Raw genomic sequence first — 23,059 nt, forward strand, 5'->3', positions numbered from 1 at the left:
ACAAAGGTAATGAACTAGATCTGTTCATAATCATGACCAAGTTACAAAGGTAATGAGCTCCAGGTTGAGCTGGTCACACTCATGAATAATTGCAAAGGTAATGAATCATAAACACATTAATCATGAGAATTTACAAAGGTAATGAGCTCCACTTGTCGTACAGTCCTGGTGTGAGAGGATTTCTGCGCCAGCCCTCGTTGGATGTGGACGTCTCTCTCGCCTGAGTATCAGTGACAAATTTTCCCGTGCTCACTGGGACGCTTGTCCTCATCTATTTTGCCCGCCGGGCATTCTACAGGAAGGGCACCTGTTCATCGGCTTACTTTTAGCAAACTTTATTTTTTTCCGCTTTGCGGATAATTCTTTGTCGGTCTTAGGTGGGAAGCCGGTTACTGAACTCAGGTGTGATTATGGGCGTCCCTCTCTGCTGGGGCTTGGCAAGGGCGTTCACTATATCTAATTGGAAACTTAAGTTTCTGTCTCTGTTTACAAAGGCACTTATGCTCCTTTTCTTTCATCGCCCAGCCATGGGCAACAATTTTTCCTGGTACCATCGAGAAGTTGGGCTCAATACGACTAATGCTGTCAGTGGCCCTTATAAACCCAACACAGAAAGTGAGTCCTGGTGTGAGAGGTGTGTACACGTCACCTTCACTGACACTTGTGGCACAATCCTGGTGTGAGAGGTGTGTACACGTCACCTTCACTGACACTTGTGGTACAATCCTGGTGTGAGAGGTGTGTACACGTCACCTTCACTGACACTTGTGGCACAATCCTGGTGTGAGAGGTGTGTACACGTCACCTTCACTGACACTTGTGGTACAATCCTGGTGTGAGAGGTGTGTACACGTCACCTTCACTGATACTTGTGGTTCAATCCTGGTGTGAGAGGTGTGTACATGTCACCTTCACTGACACTTGTGGTACAATCCTGGTGTGAGAGGTGTGTACATGTCACCTTCACTGACACTTGTGGTACAATCCTGGTATGAGAGGTGTGTACACGTCACCTTCACTGACACTTGTGGTACAATCCTGGTGTGAGAGGTGTGTACACGTCACCTTCACTGACACTTTGGTACAATCCTGGTATGAGAGGTGTGTACATGTCACCTTCACTGACACTTGTGGTACAATCCTGGTGTGAGAGGTGTGTACACGTCACCTTCACTGACACATGTGGTACAATCCTGGTGTGAGGTGTGTACATGTCACCTTCACTGACACTTGTGGTACAATCCTGGTGTGAGAGGTGTGTACATGTCACCTTCACTGACACTTGTGGTACAATCCTGGTATGAGAGGTGTGTACATGTCACCTTCACTGACACTTGTGGTACAATCCTGGTGTGAGAGGTGTGTACACGTCACCTTCACTGACACATGTGGTACAATCCTGGTGTGAGAGGTGTGTACATGTCACCTTCACTGACACTTGTGGTACAATCCTGGTGTGAGAGGTGTGTACACATCACTTTCACTGACACATGTGGTACAATCCTGGTGTGAGAGGTGTGTACATGTCACCTTCACTGATACTTGTGGTACAATCCTGGTGTGAGAGGTGTGTACATGTCACCTTCACTGACACTTGTGGTACAATCCTGGTGTGAGAGGTGTGTACATGTCACCTTCACTGACACTTGTGGTACAATCCTGGTGTGAGAGGTGTGTACATGTCACTTTCACTGACACATGTGGTACAATCCTGGTGTGAGAGGTGTATACACGTCACCTTCACTGATACTTGTGGTACAATCCTGGTGTGAGAGGTGTGTACAAGTCACCTTCACTGACACTTGTGGTACAATCCTGGTGTGAGAGGTGTGTACATGTCACCTTCACTGACACTTGTGGTACAATCCTGGTGTGAGAGGTGTGCACACGTCACCTTCACTGACACTTGTGGTACAGTCCTGGTGTGAGAGGTGCATACATGTCACCTTCACTGACACTTGTGGTACAATCCTGGTGTGAGAGGTGTGTACACATCACCTTCACTGACACTTGTGGTACAATCCTGGTGTGAGAGGTGTGTACATGTCACCTTCACTGACACTTGTGGTACAATCCTGGTGTGAGAGCTGTGTACATGTCACCTTCACTGACACTTGTGGTACAATCCTGGTGTGAGAGGTGTGTACACATCACCTTCACTGACACTTGTGGTACAATCCTGGTGTGAGAGGTGTGTACATGTCACCTTCACTGACACTTGTGGTACAATCCTGGTGTGAGAGCTGTGTACATGTCACCTTCACTGACACTTGTGGTACAATCCTGGTGTGAGAGGTGTGTACACATCACCTTCACTGACACTTGTGGTACAATCCTGGTGTGAGAGGTGTGTACACATCACCTTCACTGACACTTGTGGTACAATCCTGGTGTGAGAGCTGTGTACATGTCACCTTCACTGACACTTGTGGTACAATCCTGGTGTGAGAGGTGTGTACATGTCACCTTCACTGACACTTGTGGTACAATCCTGGTGTGAGAGGTGTGTACACATCACCTTCACTGACACTTGTACTCACCTATTTATACTCACCTATTTGTGGTTGCAGGGGTCGAGTCACAGCTCCTGGCCCCGCCTCTTCACTGATTGCTACTAGGTCCTCTCTCTCCCTGCCCCATGAGCTCTATCATACCTCGCCTTAAAACTATGTATGGTTCCCGCCTCCACTACGTCACTTTCTAGGCTATTCCACGGCCTGACTACTCTATGACTGAAGAAATACTTCCTAACAATCCTGGTGTGAGAGGTGTGTACATGTCACCTTCACTGACACTTGTGGTACAATCCTGGTGTGAGAGGTGTGTACACATCACTTTCACTGACACATGTGGTACAATCCTGGTGTGAGAGGTGTGTACACGTCACCTTCACTGATGCTTGTGGTACAATCCTGGTGTGTGAGGTGTGTACATGTCACCTTCACTGACACTTGTGGTACAATCCTGGTGTGAGAGGTGTGTACATGTCACCTTCACTGACACTTGTGGTACAATCCTGGTGTGAGAGGTGTGTACATGTCACTTTCACTGACACATGTGGTACAATCCTGGTGTGAGAGGTGTATACACGTCACCTTCACTGATACTTGTGGTACAATCCTGGTGTGAGAGGGGTGTACAAGTCACCTTCACTGACACTTGTGGTACAATCCTGGTGTGAGAGGTGTGTACATGTCACCTTCACTGACACTTGTGGTACAATCCTGGTGTGAGAGGTGTGCACACGCCACCTTCACTGACACTTGTGGTACAGTCCTGGTGTGAGAGGTGCATACATGTCATCTTCACTGACACTTGTGGTACAATCCTGGTGTGAGAGGTGTGTACACATCACCTTCACTGACACTTGTGGTACAATCCTGGTGTGAGAGGTGTGTACATGTCACCTTCACTGACACTTGTGGTACAATCCTGGTGTGAGAGCTGTGTACATGTCACCTTCACTGACACTTGTGGTACAATCCTGGTGTGAGAGGTGTGAACACATCACCTTCACTGACACTTGTACTCACCTATTTATACTCACCTATTTGTGGTTGCAGGGGTCGAGTCACAGCTCCTGGCCCCGCCTCTTCGCTGATTGCTACTAGGTCCTCTCTCTCCCTGCCCCATGAGCTCTATCATACCTCGCCTTAAAACTGTGTATGGTTCCCGCCTCCACTACGTCACTTTCTAGGCTATTCCACGGCCTGACTACTCTATGACTGAAGAAATACTTCCTAACAATCCTGGTGTGAGAGGTGTGTACATGTCACCTTCACTGACACTTGTGGTACAATCCTGGCGTGAGAGGTGTGTACACGTCACCTTCACTGACACATGTGGTACAATCCTGGCATGAGAGGTGTGTACACGTCACCTTCACTGATACTTGTGGTACAATCCTGGTGTGAGAGGTGTGTACATGTCACCTTCACTGACACTTGTGGTACAATCCTGGTGTGAGAGGTGTGTACACATCACATTCACTGACACTTGTGGTACAATCCCGGTGTGAGAGGTGTGTACATGTCACCTTCACTGACACTTGTGGTACAATCCTGGTGTGAGAGGTGTGTACACATCACTTTCACTGACACATGTGGTACAATCCTGGTATGAGAGGTGTGTACACGTCTCCTTCACTGGTACTTGTGGTACAATCCTGGTGTGAGAGGTGTGTACATGTCACCTTCACTGACACTTTTGGTACAGTCCTGGTGTGAGAGGTGTGTACATGTCACCTTCACTGACACTTGTGGTACAATCCTGGTGTGAGAGGTGTGTACATGTCACTTTCACTGACACGTGGTACAATCCTGGTGTGAGAGGTGTGTACACATCACCTTCACTGATACTTGTGGTACAATCCTGGTGTGAGAGGTGTGTACATGTCACCTTCACTGACACTTGTGGTACAATCCTGGTGTGAGAGGTGTGTACATGTCACCTTCACTGACACTTGTGGTACAATCCTGGTGTGAGAGGTGTGTACATGTCACCTTCACTGACACTTGTGGTACAATCCTGGTGTGAGAGGTGTGTACATGTCACCTTCACTGATACTTGTGGTACAATCCTTGTGTGAGAGGTGTGTACATGTCACCTTCCTGGAGTTTGCCTGGAGAGAGTTCCGGGGTTCAACGCCCCCGCAGCCTGGTCTGTGACCAGACCTCCTGGTGGATCAGAGCCTGATCAACCAGGCTGTTACTGCTGGCTGCATGCAAACCAACATACGAGCCACAGCCCGGCTGGTCAGGTACCGACTTTAGGTGCTTGTCCAGTGCCAGCTTGAAGACTGCCAGGGGTCTATTGGTAATCCCCCTTATGTATGCTGGGAGGCAGTTGAACAGTCTCGGGCCCCTGACACTTATTGTATGGTCTCTTAACGTGCTAGTGACACCCCTGCTTTTCATTGGGGGGCTGTTGCATCGTCTGCCAAGTCTTTTGCTTTCGTAGTGAGTGATTTTCGTGTGCAAGTTCGGTACTAGTCCCTCTAGGATTTTCCAGGTGTATTTAATCATGTATATCTCCCGCCTGTATTCCAGGGAATACAGGTTCAGGAACCTCAAGCGCTCCCAGTAATTGAGGTGTTTTATCTCCGTTATGTGCGCCGTGAAGGTTCTCTGTATATTTTCTTGGTCAGCAATTTCACCTGCCTTGAAAGGTGCTGTTAGTGTGCAGCAATATTCCAGCCTAGATAGAACAAGTGACCTGAAGAGTGTCATCATGAGCTTGGCATCCCTATTTTTGAAGGTTCTCATTATCCATCCTGTCGTTTTTCTAGCAGCTGCGATTGATACAATGTTATGGTCCTTGAAGGTGAAATCCTCCGACATGATCACTCCCAGGTTTTTGACGTTGGTGTTTCGCTCTATTTTGTGTCCAGAATTTGTTTTGTACTCTGATGAAGTTTTAATTTCCTCGTGTTTACCATATCTGAGTAATTGAAATTTCTCATCGTTGAGCTTCATATTGTTTTCTGCAGCCCACTGAAAGATTTGGTTGATGTCCACCGGGAGCCTTGCAGTGTCTGCAGTTTAAGACACTGTCATGCAGATTCGGGTGTCATCTGCAAAGGAAGACACAGTGCTGTGGCTGACATCCTTGTCTGTGTCAGATATGAGGATGAGGAACAAGATGGGAGTGAGTACTGTGCCTTGTGGAACAGAGCTTTTCACCGTAGCTGCCTCGGACTTTACTCTGTTGACTACTACTCTTTGTGTTCTGTTTGTGAGGAAATTATAGATCCATCGACCAACTTTTCCTGTTATTCCTTTAGCACGCATTTTGTGTGCTATTACGCCATGGTCACACTTGTCGAAGGCTTTTGCAAAGTCTGTATATATTACATCTGCATTCTTTTTGTCTTCTAGTGCATCTAGGACCTTGTCAGAGTGATCCAATAGTTGAGAGACAGGAGCAACCTGTTCTAAACCCATGTTGCCCTGAGTTGTGTAATTGATGGGTTTCTAGATGGGTGGTGATCTTGCTTCTTAGGACCCTTTCAAAGATTTTTATGATATGGGATGTTAGTGCTATCAGTCTGTAGTTCTTTGCTATTGCTTTACTGCCCCCTTTGTGGAGTGGGGCTATATCTGTTGTTTTTAGTAACTGTGGGACGACCCCCGTGTCCATGCTCCCTGTCCATAGGATGGTAAAAGCTCGTGATGGGGCTTCCTGCAGTTCTTAAACACGGAGTTCCATGAGTCTGGTCCTGGGGCAGAGTGCATGGGCATGTCATTTATCGCCTGTTCGAAGTCATTTGGTGTCAGGATAACATCGGATAGGCTTGTGTTAATCAAATTTTGTGGCTTATAAAAAATTCATTTTGATCTTCAACTCTCAGTCTGGTTAGCGGCGTGCTAAAAACTGAGTCATATTGGGACTCGAGTAGCTCACTCATTTCCTTGCTGTCATCTGTGTAGGACCCATCTTGTTTAAGCAGGGGCCCAATACTGGACGTTGTTCTCGACTTTGATTTGGCATAGGAAAAGAAATACTTTGGGTTTCTTTCGATTTCATTTATGGCTTTTAGTTCTTCCCGCGATTCCTGACTCCTATAAGATTCCTTTAGCCTAAGTTCGATGCTTGCTGTTTCTCTGACCAGTGACTCCCTACACATTTCAGATATATTGGCCTCTTTTAGCCGCTCTGTTATTCTTTTCCGTCGCCTGTAAAGGGAGCGCCTGTCTCTTTCTATTTTACATCTATTCCTCCTTTTTCTTAGAGGAATAAGCCTTGTGCATACATCTAGTGCCACCGAGTTAATCTGTTTTAGGCATAAGTTGGGGTCTGTGTTGCTTATATAGGTTAAGACTTGGTTTACTTGGCCCCACTTTATGTTTTTGTTATTGAAGTTGAATTTGGTGAATGCTCCCTCGTGACTAATCTCATTATGTCGGTCTGGGGCTCCGCGCATACATGTCTGAACCTCCATTATGTTGTGATCTGAGTATATTGTTTTTGATATGGTGACATTTCTTATCAGATCATCATTGTTAGTGAAGATGAGGTCTAGTGTATTCTCCAGTCTAGTAGGCTCTATTATTTGCTGGTTTACGTTGAATTTTGTGCAGAGATTTAATAGTTCATGTGTGTGTGAGTTCTCGTCAGAGCTGCCTCCTGGTGTTATTACTGCAACAACATTATTTGCTATATTCCTTCATTTTAGGTGCCTTAAGTTGAAATCCCCCAGGAGCAAGATGTTGGGAGCAGGAGCTGGCAGATTTTCCAGACAGTGGTCAATTTTTAACAGCTGTTCCTGGAAGTGCTGGGACGTTGCATCCGGAGGCTTGTAGACTACCACAATGATTAGGTTTTGGTTCTCGATCTTTACTGCTAAAACTTCCACTACATCATTTGAGGCATTTAGCAGTTCTTTGCAAACAAGTGACTCTGCGATGTACAGGCCAAACCCCTCTTTTGCCTGTTCACTCTGTCGCACCTGTATAGGCTGTAACCTGGGATCCATATTTCGTTGTCCAAGTGATCCTTTATGTGGGCCTCAGTGAAAGCCGCGAACATTGCATTTGCCTCTGCAAGCAGTCCACGGATGACAGGTATTTTGTTGTTTGTTGCTGGTTTTAGACCCTGTATATTTGCGAAGAAGAATGTCATCGGACTGGTGGTATTGTTGGTACTGGGGGGGGGATTTTTTTTCCGGCATTCGTATCTGTATCTGTTGGTTTGGAGTGGAGGCCATCGGCTGTGGTTCCACTCCAGGAATGACTGGATTTGGTGTACGATTTCTGCCATTTCCTGCCAGTTTTTTTTCCTTCCTGGCACTTAAAAACCTCTCCCTCTTGAGTGGCTGTGGCTACTCAGGTTTTCCCATGGCCTGGATGTTTTGTATCTTTTTGTTCCCGTTAGATGGTGTGCCTGGCAATTAAGTTATAGCACAGTCTTTCCTGTACTGAAGAGGGACACATTTCAGGGTGAAAAAGCTTACAGGAAGGGAGTTTGCATTTTCCTGTTGTCATATGGGCATGGCATTTTCTAGGGTGGTCATAGTTGCACGTCCCATCTGTTTTTCCAGATTTCCCATGACTGTATTCCCTGTTAGTGCATGTTTACCTGTCTTATTCCTATCCTCACTAGCACCAACAATGGAGCTCTCACCAGTTGTTTTTGGTAATATATCCTCGCTATTGCTAGTGGAGTCCTCTTGTTTGCCATTTCCTGTGGTATTACTAGTTTGCAATATTGGTTTTATCTTGTCCTTGACTACACTTGTTTCCCCACTACAGCTCCTGTCTCCCTTGAGGTCATTTATATGCATTCCCTCCTGCGTATATTTCCTGACTACCTGGACAAAATCTCCAGCTTCACCATTACTGTCTCCCAGTACAGCACCTCCAGCTTCACCATTACTGTCTCCCAGGACAGCACCTCCAACTTCACCATTACTGTCTCCCAGGACAGCACTATCAGCCCCACATTTACTGACTACCAGGACATCACCTCCAGCCTTACCTTCACTGACACTTGTGGTACAGTCTTGGTGGTGTGAGAGGTGTGTACACATCACCTTCACTGACACTTGTGGTACAATCCTGGTGTGAGAGGTGTGTACATTTCACCTTCACTGATACTTGTGGTACAATCCTGGTGTAAGAAGTGTGTACACATCACCTTCACTGACACTTGTGGTACACTCCTGGTATGAGAGGTGTGTATATTTCACCTTCACTGACACTTGTGGTACAATCCTGGTGTGAGAGGTATGTACATGTCACCTTCACTGTCCCTTGTGGTACAATCCTGATGTGAGAGGTGTGTACATGTCACCTTCACTGACACTTGTGGTACAGTCTTGGTGGTGTGAGAGGTGTGTACATATCACCTTCACTGACACCTGTGGTACGGTCTTCATGGTGTGAGAGGTGTGTACACATCACCTTCACAACACATCTTCACTGAACAATTTTCCTATATTAATTTGTGATAATGTTGTGATCGTGGACCACCTGTGTATTGGTCCAGAGACCAACATTAGACAATCACACCTGCGGATGCTCTGTATGGCTGTTATGTCGCTGGTCAATGACTCTGAACCTCAGTGGAAATAAATCACTCTGACTTTTTCGGGTTATCCTAGGTTCTCTACACATATACTGCTATGTATGATAATCTATGTAACTGTATTTGTGTATACCTGAATAAACTTACTGGTGGGTGACAGTGGGTCAGGTGGGTGACAGTGGGTCTGGTGGGTGACAGTGGGTCTGGTGGGTGACAGTGACTCTGGTGGATGACAGTGACTTTGGTGGGTGGCAGTGGGTCTGGTGGGTGACAGTGACTCTGGTGGATGACAGTGACTTTGGTGGGTGGCAGTGGGTCTGGTGGGTGACAGTGGGTCTGGCTGCACCTGAGTGTACTTGGGGAGATCCACCTTGTATCTTATTTACTATTTCTTAGTTGTTCTGTGCTGAACACTTTTATTATATGTACTCCCAGATTTTGTTATTTACTGGCCAGACAGCAGGACGCAGCCTGACACAGCTGTGCTGGCCTAGTTTAAACTTTACCATTATTTGAATTTATTATAAGTATATACATTGTATCCTGTGATATATAATGTTCAGCAGCACTTGTTTGCTTCATTTATTAAATGTAAATTAACGTAGTATTATGAAATCCACTGGAATCAATGATATCACTATAGTAAACCATTAATGATATTTATATGGCTTCTCATATGATACATATGTTCTTGTATTATTTTACTTGTAATATGTTTCTTTCCATTGAACACACTGTGATGGTTAAACCAAAATTACTTCAATGAAAATAAGCATCTGTTATTATTTAAATATACAAAACTCAATCTTTTAGTTTATATTGAGGTTTAGGTCCTGGTCTGAACTCGTGTGATACAAGCATCTTATATATACCCTGGCAATAGTTGCTATATCGTGTGTAAAACTCTATTGTTTGAGATATTAACAAATGTTAACATTTGGTACAAACAGCATATCACGGCCAATCAACAGTTAGTTTCAAGTTAATTAACATGCCTGGCCAATCACAGCAGCACACTGAACATAAGGATATGATATTTCTATCTCTACTGCTGACAGTGGGTGAGGTTAGATTAGATTATTTTAAGTTGGGTTAAGTTGGGATTCTTTAGATTTAGGCTTTTATTGTTTCCACAAAATGATTTTTTACTTGATAATTCACATTTTACAGAACTAATTATTGACCAACTCATATTTGACTTTCAACTCCGTATTGACCAACTTTTTTTTATATATAATCTATTTGTTAATTTGTCTGAAAATCCAACAGATTTTATAGATGGATTCCAACTTTTTTCAAGAAATCCTTCCAGGCTAGTTTGCTGCTCTCCAAAAAAAAAAAAAATGCTCTTCACAAGACAAATTGAATTTGAGTCTATAGGAAAAAGTTTATTTTTAAGTCAAGAGAGTGAGGGGGACACAGGCTGTGTGGTGTGGGATGCAGCCATTGTTCTGGCAAAGTACCTCGAGAAGCAGAGATATCTCTTGGAAAAACAAAGGGATTTAGGTGAGTTTCACAGTTTAAGTTCAGTTGTTAATAACAGTGCCATGGTGGTCATTAAGGGCAATTAAGGGTGCTATCATGGCAGGGAAGAAATTACACTTCCAAACTTGATTTAATTAATGAAAATCTAACTGAAGTGTATTGAATAAAGTTGCTCAGCTGAACTTGCCATTTACTTATTTTTTAACATAAAAGAAGGTATCTAAATGCAGGCAAAAATAGTTATTTCTTGGGCAAATTGCCATTTTAGGGACATTATTCACATAAATACTTTTATGGGAGGAAGAATATTTGTGGTGATATGATTATGCTGAGGGACGACACAATGGATGTCAGAGGCCCAAGACTGTTCAACTGCCTTCCCTGGCTGTCTTCAAGAGGAAACTGGGTGGGCACCTAAAGTCAGTACCTCACCAGCCAGTCTGTGGTGCATAAGTTGGTTTGCATGCAGCTAGCAGTAATAGCCTGGTTGATCAGGCCCTGATCCACCATGGAGCCTGGTCATGGACCAGGCCTCTGGGGCGTTGACCCTCGGAATACCCTCCAGGTATGCTCCAGGTATTCTCCTGACTCAATCAGTGGCTGGTACTAAGACTCTACATTCTAGTAATATACATGTACTCAGTTCAAGAACCACAGACTAAGGTTAACAGGTCAAAAATCCTACTTTGAATAAGAAAATGAACCTTGGAGTTCATAGGAGGGAGGGCATATATGAAAATTGAGAATATTGTAAGGTTCTCAGTCATCTGAAGATTTTGATTCCTGTAGGGATGGCGACGATTATAGTTGCGGATGTAAAGTATGCGTGAGTGTCAACATCTATACCTACTGTGAGCATGTGGTGGGCTCATACTAGGAAACCTAAAATTCCGATTGCTGTCATGGCGTAGATTATACCTAAGGTTCCAAATACTTTTTTTTTTTACCTGACTCTTGTATAACAATGTGGGATACTATTCCAAAGGCAGTCAGAAATAGGATGTAAACTTCTGGATGGCCCAAAAACCAGGATAAGTGTTGATAGAGAATGGGGTCACCACCTCCAGCTAGGTTGAAGAAGGTCGTATTTAGATTAACTTATTTTTATGTATTTTACCAAAAATAATGTAGCCTAATCTAATTAAATCTAACAACCTAGCCTAATTAGTTGTTGAACTTAGTATTGTACTATATATTATTAGAATACTGTCAATAAATGTTATGGTAATTGCTGATTGGGCTGGAAATGCATTTTACTACTAATGTTCTTCATAAGAGTATTGCATTAATAAAATTTTCCAAAATTACAATTTACTCAAGGAATAAAATTTTTTTGACTGTTTTTGGAGACTATACTTGTATTGTTAAAGATAAGTAATGGCTGAGTTCCATTAAACAGCTGTTTTCAGTATAGACTTCATGTTCTACCCAAGAATATTGATAAAATGCTAGATATCTCGTAATATGAGCAAGAATATTCCTATCCGTCTCCACCCACAGCAAGACTCACTCCCCTCTATTCTCAGCAAACCTTCCATTGCTCTCCACCCACAAAACATTAGCTAAATTTTTGTAAATTTTTTTTAAGTATAAAAGTTCATTAAAATAGAGAAGATTAGGCACTTGTACTCTAAATTGATTTTTAGCCATCTACATGATGAGACATTGATAAACAACCTAAAACTAGCTCTAGGTGCCATTGATTGGCAGAGAGAGTTAGATGACAGTGATCTCCACAATGCATCCCAACTCCTTAAACCAGTTCTATTCGCAGATGACACTACATATGTCTACTCCCATTCAGACCCAGCTGTGCTTGGAAACACTGTAAACAATGAACTGCTAATGATATATGCTTGGATGATGACCAACAAACTCTCTCTCAATATAGACAAAACATACTTCATGCTGTTTGGCAACAGAGCCTCAAATATCCAACTCGACATAATGTTAAATGGTTCCCCTATATCAAGACGCACAGAGGGCAAATTTCTAGGTCTTCTCCTTGACTGTAATCTTAAATTTCAGTCCCATACCCATCACATAACCAAGAAAATTTTCAAATCAGTAGGAATCCTTTTCAAGATACACTACTATGTACCACAAACGACTCTCCTTACCCTGTACCACTCTCTAATATATCCTTACCGCACCTATGGTATCTGTGCCTGGGGCTCAACCACAGCCAACCACCTTAGACCCTTAATAATCCAACAAAAAGCTGTTGTGCGGGTGATAACCAGCTCCTGTGCTAGACTGCACACCCCACCACTTTTCAAAAGACTCAGCTTGCTAAATATACAAGACATACACTTTTGTTATTGTGCCTACTACATAAGCAGAACATTAAACTCCACTGTAAACCCTCCCATAAAACTACTACTCGACAGTTACAACAGAATGCACAGGCACAATACAAGGCATAAGGCACTTTTCAACATCCCTTGAGTCAGACTCTCACTATGCAAGAACGATATGCACATGAAAGGCCCGAAGATCTGGAACTCGCTACCGGAACAGGTCAAGGATCCCCAGACAGCTTGTAAATTTAGGACTTTGCTAAAAAATCATCTTCTTTCAACAAACTGGCCGTATCCCACCAAGGCAGGGTGGCCCAAAAAAAAAACAAAAGTTTCTCTTTTTAAATTTAATAATTTATACAGGAGAAGGGGTTACTAGCCCCTTGCTCCCGGCATTTTAGTCGCCTCTTACAACATGCATGGCTTACGGAGGAAGAATTCTGTTGCACTTCCCCATGGAGGTAAGAGGAAATAAACAAGAATAAGAACTAGAAAGAAAATAGAAGGAAACCCAGAGGGGTGTGTATATATGTGCGTGTACATGTATGTGTAGTGTGACCTAAGTGTAAGTAAAAGTAGCAAGACGTACTTGAAATTTTGCATGTTCATGATACAGAAAAAAGGGCGCCAGCAATACTACCATCATGTAAAACAATTACAGGCTTTCGTTTTACACTCACTTGGCAGGACGGTAGTACCTCCCTGGGCGGTTGCTGTCTATCAACCTACTACCTAGGAAAAAATCATCTTATCTCACAATATTAACCAAATCAACCAAACATCTGCTAACTAGTTTTATTATGTGACCTCTAGGCTCTTAATTCTGCCAATCTATAAAATCATCTTGTTTCTCAATATTAACCAAATCTGCCAAAACATCTGCTAGTCTTATCATGTGACCTCCTGGCTTTTAATTCTGCCATTCCATAAAATATTACCACCTGCACCATTACATGTACTTGTAAGTTAGATTTTGTACTAAGTTCAAATAAGATTGTAAAACAGCTAACCACTATTCCTTGTTTAGTTTTAGGTATAGTTACTATGTACTATTGTCTTATCTAGTTTTAATTAGTTACTATGTATTAGGATTAGTGTGCCCGAAATGCCTCAGCCTGATAGTGGCTATCTTTGTACTTAATAAATCAAAATTGTAATTACACATTGTAACCTTTACAAAGAAATAAACTTTTATTATTATTATTATTATTATTATTATTATTATTATTATTATTATTATTATTATTATTATTACACCAAGTCTCCCATTTCCCTCCATCAGTAGTAAGATGCCTATTGGCCTCTATCAATAGTGAAACTCCCACAGCCCCCCCCCACCAAGACTCTCTCACTGCTTTCCATCAGTAGTGAGACTCCCACTGACCTTCATTAATAGACACTCACAATAACTTCATCAGTGAAGACTCCTTGCCCTCACTTAAGAGCAAGACTTTCACTGTTCTTAATCCACAGTATAAGCAATAATATATTTTTTTTGTTTTAACACATTGGCTGTTTCCTACTGAGGCAGGGTGACCCAAAAAGAAAGAAAAACTCCAAAAGAAAAACCTTTCATCATCATTCAACACTTTCACCATCATTCACACATAATCACTGTCTTTGCAGAGATGCTCGTATACGCCAGTTTCGATGTCCTTCCAAACTGCCAATATCCTAAACCCCCTCCTTTAAAGTGCAGGCATTGTACCTCCCATCTTCAGGACTCAAGTCCAGATAACTAGTTTCTCTAAATTCCTTCACAAAATATTACCCTGCTTGCACTCCAACAGCTTGTCAGGTCCCATAAACCATTCATCTCCATTCACTCCTGTCTAATACTCTCACGCATGCTTGCTGGAAATCCAAGCCACCCGCCCACAAAACCTCCTTTACCCCCTCCCGCCAATCTTTTTGGGGGCAACCCCTACCTTGCCTTCCTTCTCCAGCATATTTATATGCTCTCCAAGTCATTCTGCTTTGTTCCATTCTCTCTGAATGACCAGACCACCTCAACAACCCCTCTTCTGCCCTCTGACTAATACTTAAAATAACTCCACACCTCCTCCTAATTTCCACTTCAAATTCCCTGCATAATATTTACACCACACATTGCCCTTGGACAGGACATCTCCGCTGCCTCCAGCTGCCTCCTCACTGCAGCATTTACAACCCAAGCTTCACACCCATATAAGAGTGTCGGTACCACTATACTCTCGTACATTCCCTTCTTTGTCTCCTTAGATAACTTTTTTTTTGTCTCCACATATACCTCAATGCACCACTCACCTTTTTTCCTTCATCAGTTCTATGGTTTACCTCATCCTTCATAAATCCATCCGCTGACAAATCAACTTCCAAATATCTGAAAACAATCACTTCTTCCATACTCCCTCCGTCCAATGTGATATCCAATTTTTCTTTATCTAAATTGTTTGATACCCTCATCACCTTACTCTTGTCTATATTCACTTTTAACTTCCTACCTTTACACACCCTCCCAAATTCATCCACTAACCTTTGCAACTTTTCTGTAGAATTCCCCAAAAGCACAGTATCATCAGAAAAAAAGTAACTGTGTCAACTCTCATTTTGTATTTGATTCCCCATAATTTAATCCCACCCTTCTCTCAAACACCCTAGCATTTACTTCTTTTACAACCCCATCTATAAATATGTTAAACAACCATGGTGACACACAAATAACCCGCACATAAAAGACAGAAGCTTACGACGACGTTTCCAGTGGCTGGCTGGATGGCGAAACGTCTACGGTGGGGATGCCCGGGTGTTGTGCATGTGTCATTTCATCCTGTCGGTATTATATACAATTCTTGTACTACTACTACTACTACTTCTGGGAGTGATCATGTCGGAGGATCTCACCTTCAAGGACCATAACATTGTATCAATCGCATCTGCTAGAAAAATGACAGGATGGATAATGAGAACCTTCAAAACTAGGGAGGCCAAGCCCATGATGACACTCTTCAGGTCACTTGTTCTATCTAGGCTGGAATATTGCTGCACACTAACAGCACCTTTCAAGGCAGGTGAAATTGCCAACCTAGAAAATGTACAGAGAACTTTCACGGCGCGCATAACGGAGATAAAACACCTCAATTATTGGGAGCGCTTGAGGTTCCTAAACCTGTATTCCCTGGAACGCAGGAGGGAGAGATACATGATTATATACACCTGGAAAATCCTAGAGGGACTAGTACCGAACTTGCACACGAAAATCACTCACTACGAAAGCAAAAGACTTGGCAGACGATGCACCATCCCCCCAATGAAAAGCAGGGGTGTCACTAGCACGTTAAGAGACCATACAATAAGTGTCAGGGGCCCGAGACTGTTCAACTGCCTCCCAGCACACATAAGGGGGATTACCAACAGACCCCTGGCAGTCTTCAAGCTGGCACTGGACAAGCACCTAAAGTCAGTTCCGGATCAGCCGGGCTGTGGCTCGTATGTTGGTTTGCGTGCAGCCAGCAGCAACAGCCTGGTTGATCAGGCTCTGATCCACCAGGAGGCCTGGTCTCAGACCGGGCCGCGGGGGCGTTGACCCCCGGAACTCTCTCCAGGTAAACTCCAGGTAAACTCCAGGTAAACTACTACTACCTCCACCTCTTCCTGCCTATATATAGCCGTTCTGCTCCTCCTCTGTTAGTGTGACTTTGTCAATGGTCCAAGTCGGACCGAAACGTCGTCGTAAGCTTCTGTCTTTTATGTGCGGGTTATTTGTGTATCGTTCCAGTCACGGTATTGTGCCTTTTTGTTATTTAACCATGGTGACATTACACATCCCTGTCTAAGACCTATTTTTACCGGAAGTAGTCTCCCTCTCTCCTACAAACCCTAACCTGAGCCTCACTATCCTCATAAAAAGTAGTAACTTCCTGTTCTATACACTTGCAACATCTGCCACATTGCTCTCCTATCCATTCTGTCATATACCTTTTCTAAATTCATAAATGCACTGAAAACTTTTCTACCTATATCTAAATAATACTCACATATTTTCTTCAATGTAAACACCTGATCTACACATCCCCTACCCATTCTAAAGCCTAGTTACTTATCTGCCATCCTGTTCTCTCTCTCTAGTACTTTCAATAATAACCTTACCATACACTTGACCTGGTATACTCAGTAAACTTATTCCCCTATAATTTTTACAGTTTCTTTTATCCCCCTTCCCTTTACATGAAGGAATTATACATGCTCTCTGCCAGTCCCTAGGTACCTTCCCCTTTTTCATACATTTATTAAACAAAAATACCAACTGCTCCTCTTGTCCCATCATCCTCTTACTCTAAGTGAAGCAACAACTAGATAATGATCCAATATATCCATTGCCCCTCTACAAACATGTATACATCCTGAAGCCTACCAATCAACCTTTTATCCACCGGTACATAATCTAACTAATGTGATATGTCATATCTTGTATACTTATTTATCCTCTTTTTCATCAGATATGTATTACTTATTGCCAGACCTCTTTCTATACATAGTTCAATTAAAGACTTCCCATTTTCATTTACCCCTGGCACCCCAAATTTACCTGCTACTCCCTCTACAACATTTGTACCCACTTTAGTATTGAGATCCCCCAACCACAAGTACTCGGTTCAAAACTCTGCATGCTCTCACTCAACATTTCCCAAAATCAATCAATCAATCTATCTCTCTGTCTCTCTCTCTCTCTCTCTTTTTTTTTTTTTTTACACAGGGTTTGACAAGGTTAAGGATCCCTAGGATTCCTAACTTTATTGGCAAGCTAAGAGCTGTTACCTAGATCAGCTCATTTGAAAGCATTTTTATTGTTATGAGACATACAAGTAGGGAACAGGATGAAGTTGGAGCCATCTGTGGGCCAGCATTTTCATTTGATCAACTGACTTTATCTCGTTGACATCATTATGCTTTACGAATGTGTTCCATACTCGAGTCATCCTGGGTATATAGGATCTCAGATGGAGTGAAGTTCTGGAGAAGGGTACAGCCAGAGTGAAGTTGCTGCTTTCTGCCCATCTTGTGGCATAAAAGCTTGTTTCACGATATCCTCGAAGTGGATCCAAGTGTGGTACTTTGACAATATTGGCCTTGTACATAACAGTAAGGCCACCCACATCCCTCCTATGTTGAAGGCTCTGCTGAAATGACAGATCTATCCAGGATGGGTCCAGGCGAGAGATAAGACGTCTTGCTCTGTTCTCTACTCTGTCAAGCAGTCGCAGATGAGAGGGGGGGGGGGCAGGCAAACCAAGAAAGTCGAGCATGCTCAAGGTGCGAGCGTACTTGTGCCTCGTACAGAATCTTGCAACCCCTACTGTCAAGTAGATGCGAGATACGGCGAAGTGCTGTAAGCTTCCTGGCTGCCTTGTTTGCAAGATTTACAACATGGTTCTTCATGGTTAGTTTGGAGTCAAATTTCACCCCAAGGATATCAACTTCTTCTCCAGGTGCCAACACCCTCCCATTCATCCTTACTACTGCACCAGCATTACCATCATGGTGCCTAGAGACGATCATCATTTGCGTTTTCTCAGGTACAAATGTTACTTGCCATCTATTTCTCCAAGCTGATATAGCTCTCAGCTGGTGATTGATGTAGCTTAGAGTAGCTGGCATTTCTTCTCTTGGATAAGTGAATGTCAGTGTGCAGTCGTCTGCATATGCATGTGATTCTGGGATGAGATGAAGAAGGTCGTTGAAGTAGACATTCCATAACAATGGTCCCAGCACGCTTCCTTGTGGAACACTTGCCCCAATAGGATGTCTTGCTGATTCCGTTCCATTGAGAACTACACTTAGAGATCTACCCTGAAGGTAATCACTGAGGAGACATAGCGTAGAGCCTGCAATTCCCAGTGCTTGAAGTTTTGCTAAGAGGCCCTGGTGCCACACCCGGTCGAAAGCTCCAGCAATGTCCAGTGCTACCACACAGCTGACTCTGGATTCATCCAGTGACTGGTGCCACTTAGTGGAGAGGTTTAACAACAGATCAGCAGCAGGGTAACCTTTCCTGAAGCCATATTGACGATCACAAAGTAGTGAGTGATAGTCAAAAAACTCTGTCATTTGTCTTGAGATTATTGTCTCAAAGATCTTACCAGTGATTGACAGGAGTGACACTGGTCTGTAGTTGCTGATTTCTGCTCTGCTCTTATTTTTGTGAACAGGGACTACATTTACCTCTTTCCATAGAGAGGGCCATTTACACTGTACTAGGCAGTGCTGAAAGATGCGAGATAGAGGTGCTGCTAGCTGGTCTGCACATCTTCTCAGCAATCTTGGGCTCAACTTGTCTGGGCCCACAGCCTTTTCTTGGTCAAGCAATTTAAGAAGGAAATGCACCTCCTCCTGCCTTATTGTCGCCACTGACAGTTTTGACACAGTTCTTGCAGCTGTCTCTGTCTCTCTGTCTCTCTGTCTCTCTGTCTCTGTCTCTCTCTGTCTATCTGTCTGTCTGTCTGTCTGTCTGTCTGTCTCTCTCTCTCTCTCTCTCTCTCTCTCTCTCTCTCTCTCTCTCTCTCTCTCTCTCTCTCTCTCTTGACACTTCTGTCTTCTCCAGGTGCATAAACACTTACTATAACCCACTTTTCACATCCAACCCTTATTTTACTCCACATAATTTATATTCCTTCTTTTCCTGCCATAACTTATCCTTCAACATTATTGCTACTCCTTCCTTAGCTCTAACTCTCTAACTCATCTCTCACCCTAATCTTGCCACCCTCAGCACCATTGTTAACGAGGAGCTGCTCAAAATATCGACTTGGATGACAGCCAATAAACTTACACTTAACACTGACAAAACCTACTATGTTATGTTTGGTAGCAGAGCAGGTGTTGCGCAACTTAACATTAAGATCGACAACACTCTAATTGCCAGACATAATGAGGGCAAATTCCTAGGCCTTTTACCTCGACAACAACCTGAATTTCAGCACTCATATCCAACACATAACAAAAAAAGTATCCAAAACAGGTGGGATCCTCTCCAAGATACGATACTACGTTCCGCAAAATGCCCTTCTCACACTGTACCATTCACTCATTTATCCATACCTCACCTATGCTATCTGTGCTTGGGGGTCAACTGCAGCCACACACCTAAAGCCAATAATAACCCAACAAAAAGCTGCAGTAAGAATAATCACTAAATCCCATCCCTGGCAGCACCCCCCCCACTCTTCATAGATCTAAATTTACTCCCTGTTCAGAACATCCACATTTACTAATGTGCAATCTACATCTACAGGACCTTAAATTCCAATATTAACCTTGACCTAAAATGCTTTCTTGATAGTTGTGACAGGACCCACAGGCATAACACCAGACACAAACATCTCTACGACATTCCCTGTGTCCGACTAAACCTTTACAAAAATTCAATGTATGTCAAAAGCCCTAAAATCTGGAACACCCTAACTGAAAACTCTAGAACTGCAGACACATTCATCACCTTCAAAACTACCATTAGAAAACATCTTATTTCCCTGATACACCCTGTCAACTAACTACATAAAAACCCCGCATTGTAATCCTTGTAGAGAATAAATTTGATTGATTGATTGATTAGCAACCTCTGACCTAATCCCATTTATTTCTCCCCACTGAAACTCTCCTACCTCCTTCAGCTTTGTTTCACTTAAACCAGGACATCCAGCTTCTTTTCATTCATAACATCCACAATCAATCTCTTTCTTATCATTTGCACTACATCCACGCACATTCAAACATCCCACTCCGATGGTTTACTTTTTCTTTTTAGTAGGCTATATGAGAAAAGGTGTTTCTATCCCATTGTTCCCGTATTTTAGTTGACTTTTGCAACACGCAAAGCTTACAGAGGAAAGATTCTTATTCCACTTCTCCATGGATATGAAAGGAAAAGTAATAAGAATAAGAACTATTAAGATAAAATCTAAGAAAAAACTGATGAGTGTGTATACTTAAATGTGTACATGCATGTGTAGTGTGTAGTGTGATCTAAGTGTAAGTAGAAGTAGTAAGACGTACCTGAAATCTTGCATGTTTGAGACAGAAAAAAAGATGCCAACAATCCTACCATCATGTAAAACAAATACATGTACAGGTTTCCATTTCACATTCGGCAGTACAGTAGTACCTCCATGGCAGTTACTATCTACCAACCTACTACTATCATAAAATAATTTTAAGCGTAAAGGTCAGGATAAATAATATACCTTTAAATTTGCAGATGTTGTATACCTAGAGGTCCTGGTGAATCCAGAAACTGCAAATGCCACTAAGTTCTTCACTTACAATAAGTTTTTTCCATTTTTTTACATGTGTTTATAATTATATATATAATTATATTAATTTACATCTGACTTGCTTAGTGATCTGCTACAGTAACAGTCTTAATATCATTCATAATTTTCGAGCTAACACCATGCCTTAAACTTCTTTAAACCCATACTGTTATTAACCCTTCAGGGTCCAAGGCCGAAATCTGAAGTGGTGCTCCAGTGTCCAAGAAATTTAAAAAAAAAAAAAAAAAAAAAATTTCTTACAGAATTAAAGAGCATATTTTTGTGAAGGTAATAAGGCAAAAAAAAAAAATTTCTGATCAGTACTTACCGAGATACAGTGCCAAGAAGTTTGTCCAAAATGATGTGGTGGCGGCAACATCGACGAATTCCACATACCCGCATTACTTTATTTAGCGGTTTTTGTAGTTTTTTCTTTTCTTTTCCAATTTTTTTCTTTTCCTACTAACATTTGGGGCCTGAGAGACCAATACTGTATATAATGTATATGTATAAACTCACTGTATTGAACACAATAACCGCACTAAAGTTATTATCATATTATTGTTTACAACTGTTGTTTATTACAATAAACATGCACAAATCTTGTACAGTGGATCCCCGCATAGCGACTTTAATCCGTGCAAGAGGGCTGATTGTTATGCGAAATGATCAGTATGCGAATGAATTTTCCCCATAAGAAATAATGGAAATCAAATTAATCCGTGCAAGACACCCAAAAGTATGAAAAAAAAATTTTACCACATGAAATATACATTTTCCTACACACAAAGAGAAGGATACATGCACAATAGTAGAGTAGTACATGCACAATATATATTGTGCATGTACTACTCTACTAAATGAAGAACAAATGACACTTACCTTTATTGAAGATGCAGCAATGACTGATGAGACACTGTGTCCTGGGAGTGCCTTTTCCTCCTGAGTACTGTAGGTCCTGTTTGGCATTTTCTTCCAGAACAGGCCTTATCACACTGTGTATGCCACTACGATTCTTAAATCTCTCAAACCAACCTTTGCTGGCTTTAAATTCACCAATATGAGCACTAGTTCCAGGCATTTTTCCCTGTTCACCTGGGTGTTAGTCAACTGGTGTGGGTTGCATCCTGGGAGACAAGATTAACCCTTTCAGGGTCCAAGGCCAAAATCTGAAGTCACACACCAGTGTCCAAGAAATTTTGAAAAAAAAAAAAATTATTTTTTCTTACAGAATTAAAGAGCATATTTTTGTGAAGGTAATAAAACAAAAAAAATTAGAATCTGATCAGTACTTACCAAGATACAGTGCCAAGAAGTTTGTAGAAAATGATGTGGTGGCGGCAACATCGACGAATTCCACATACGCGTATTATATTATTTTGTTGTTTTAGTTGTTTTTTCTTTTCTTTTCCAATTTTTTTCTATTCCTACTAACATTTGGGGCCTGAGAGACCAATACTGTATATAATTGATATATATATATACTCACTGTATTGAACACAATAACCGCACTAAAGTTATTATCATATTATTGTTTACCACTGTTGTTTATTACAATAAACATGCACAAATATTGTATAATACTAATGTTCTATCATATATTTACATATTTACAATCACTGGACATGGTTTTAGAACTGCTGGAGCTTGTGGAACTCCTTGAAACAAGGCACCATGCACAGAGGCACCTTACATTCCTCACACATAAACTGAGTGTCTTTGCATCTTTGTTGCCATCGTTTTGTTTGTGCACAGACAATGCATCTCTTCTGAGCAAATTTCTTTTGAGTTGAAGGAAGCTGTATTATGAAATGATCACCTTCTCTTCTCAAACGCTTGGGTATATTGTGATGAATTCGAGGACCATGTTGTATTGCAGGTGTTGTTACCTGGTACTTCATTATGAGTTGTCTGACAACAGACAAACAAAATTCACCATATGGTGGTCTGTTACCAGTCTTT

At 42.2% G+C, this 23,059-nt stretch overlaps 1 protein-coding gene across 10 annotated transcripts in view; it reads left to right on the forward strand.

Moving 5' to 3' along the window:
* The first annotated feature begins 513 nt into the window (after nt 1-513).
* LOC128695231 (protein N-lysine methyltransferase METTL21D) overlaps nt 514-23,059 on the forward strand; it is a 78,907-nt gene continuing 56,361 nt past the window's right edge. The window contains exons 1-2 of one of the 10 annotated variants that reach the window (XM_070080523.1): nt 562-615; nt 10,294-10,530. In XM_070080523.1, the coding sequence (XP_069936624.1) occupies nt 10,368-10,530 (163 nt within the window). In that variant the 5' untranslated portion in view covers nt 562-615; nt 10,294-10,367. Of the gene's footprint in view, nt 635-665; nt 687-706; nt 791-874; nt 895-1,029; nt 1,051-4,219; nt 4,230-8,698; nt 8,724-10,293; nt 10,531-23,059 lie in introns of those variants that run through there. The other 9 variants (XM_070080520.1, XM_070080522.1, XM_070080521.1 and 6 more) reach the window with 9 other exon arrangements.

Source organism: Cherax quadricarinatus, unplaced genomic scaffold (genome assembly GCF_038502225.1).
Source record: "Cherax quadricarinatus isolate ZL_2023a unplaced genomic scaffold, ASM3850222v1 Contig558, whole genome shotgun sequence".
Taxonomy (NCBI): Eukaryota; Metazoa; Arthropoda; class Malacostraca; order Decapoda; family Parastacidae; genus Cherax; species Cherax quadricarinatus.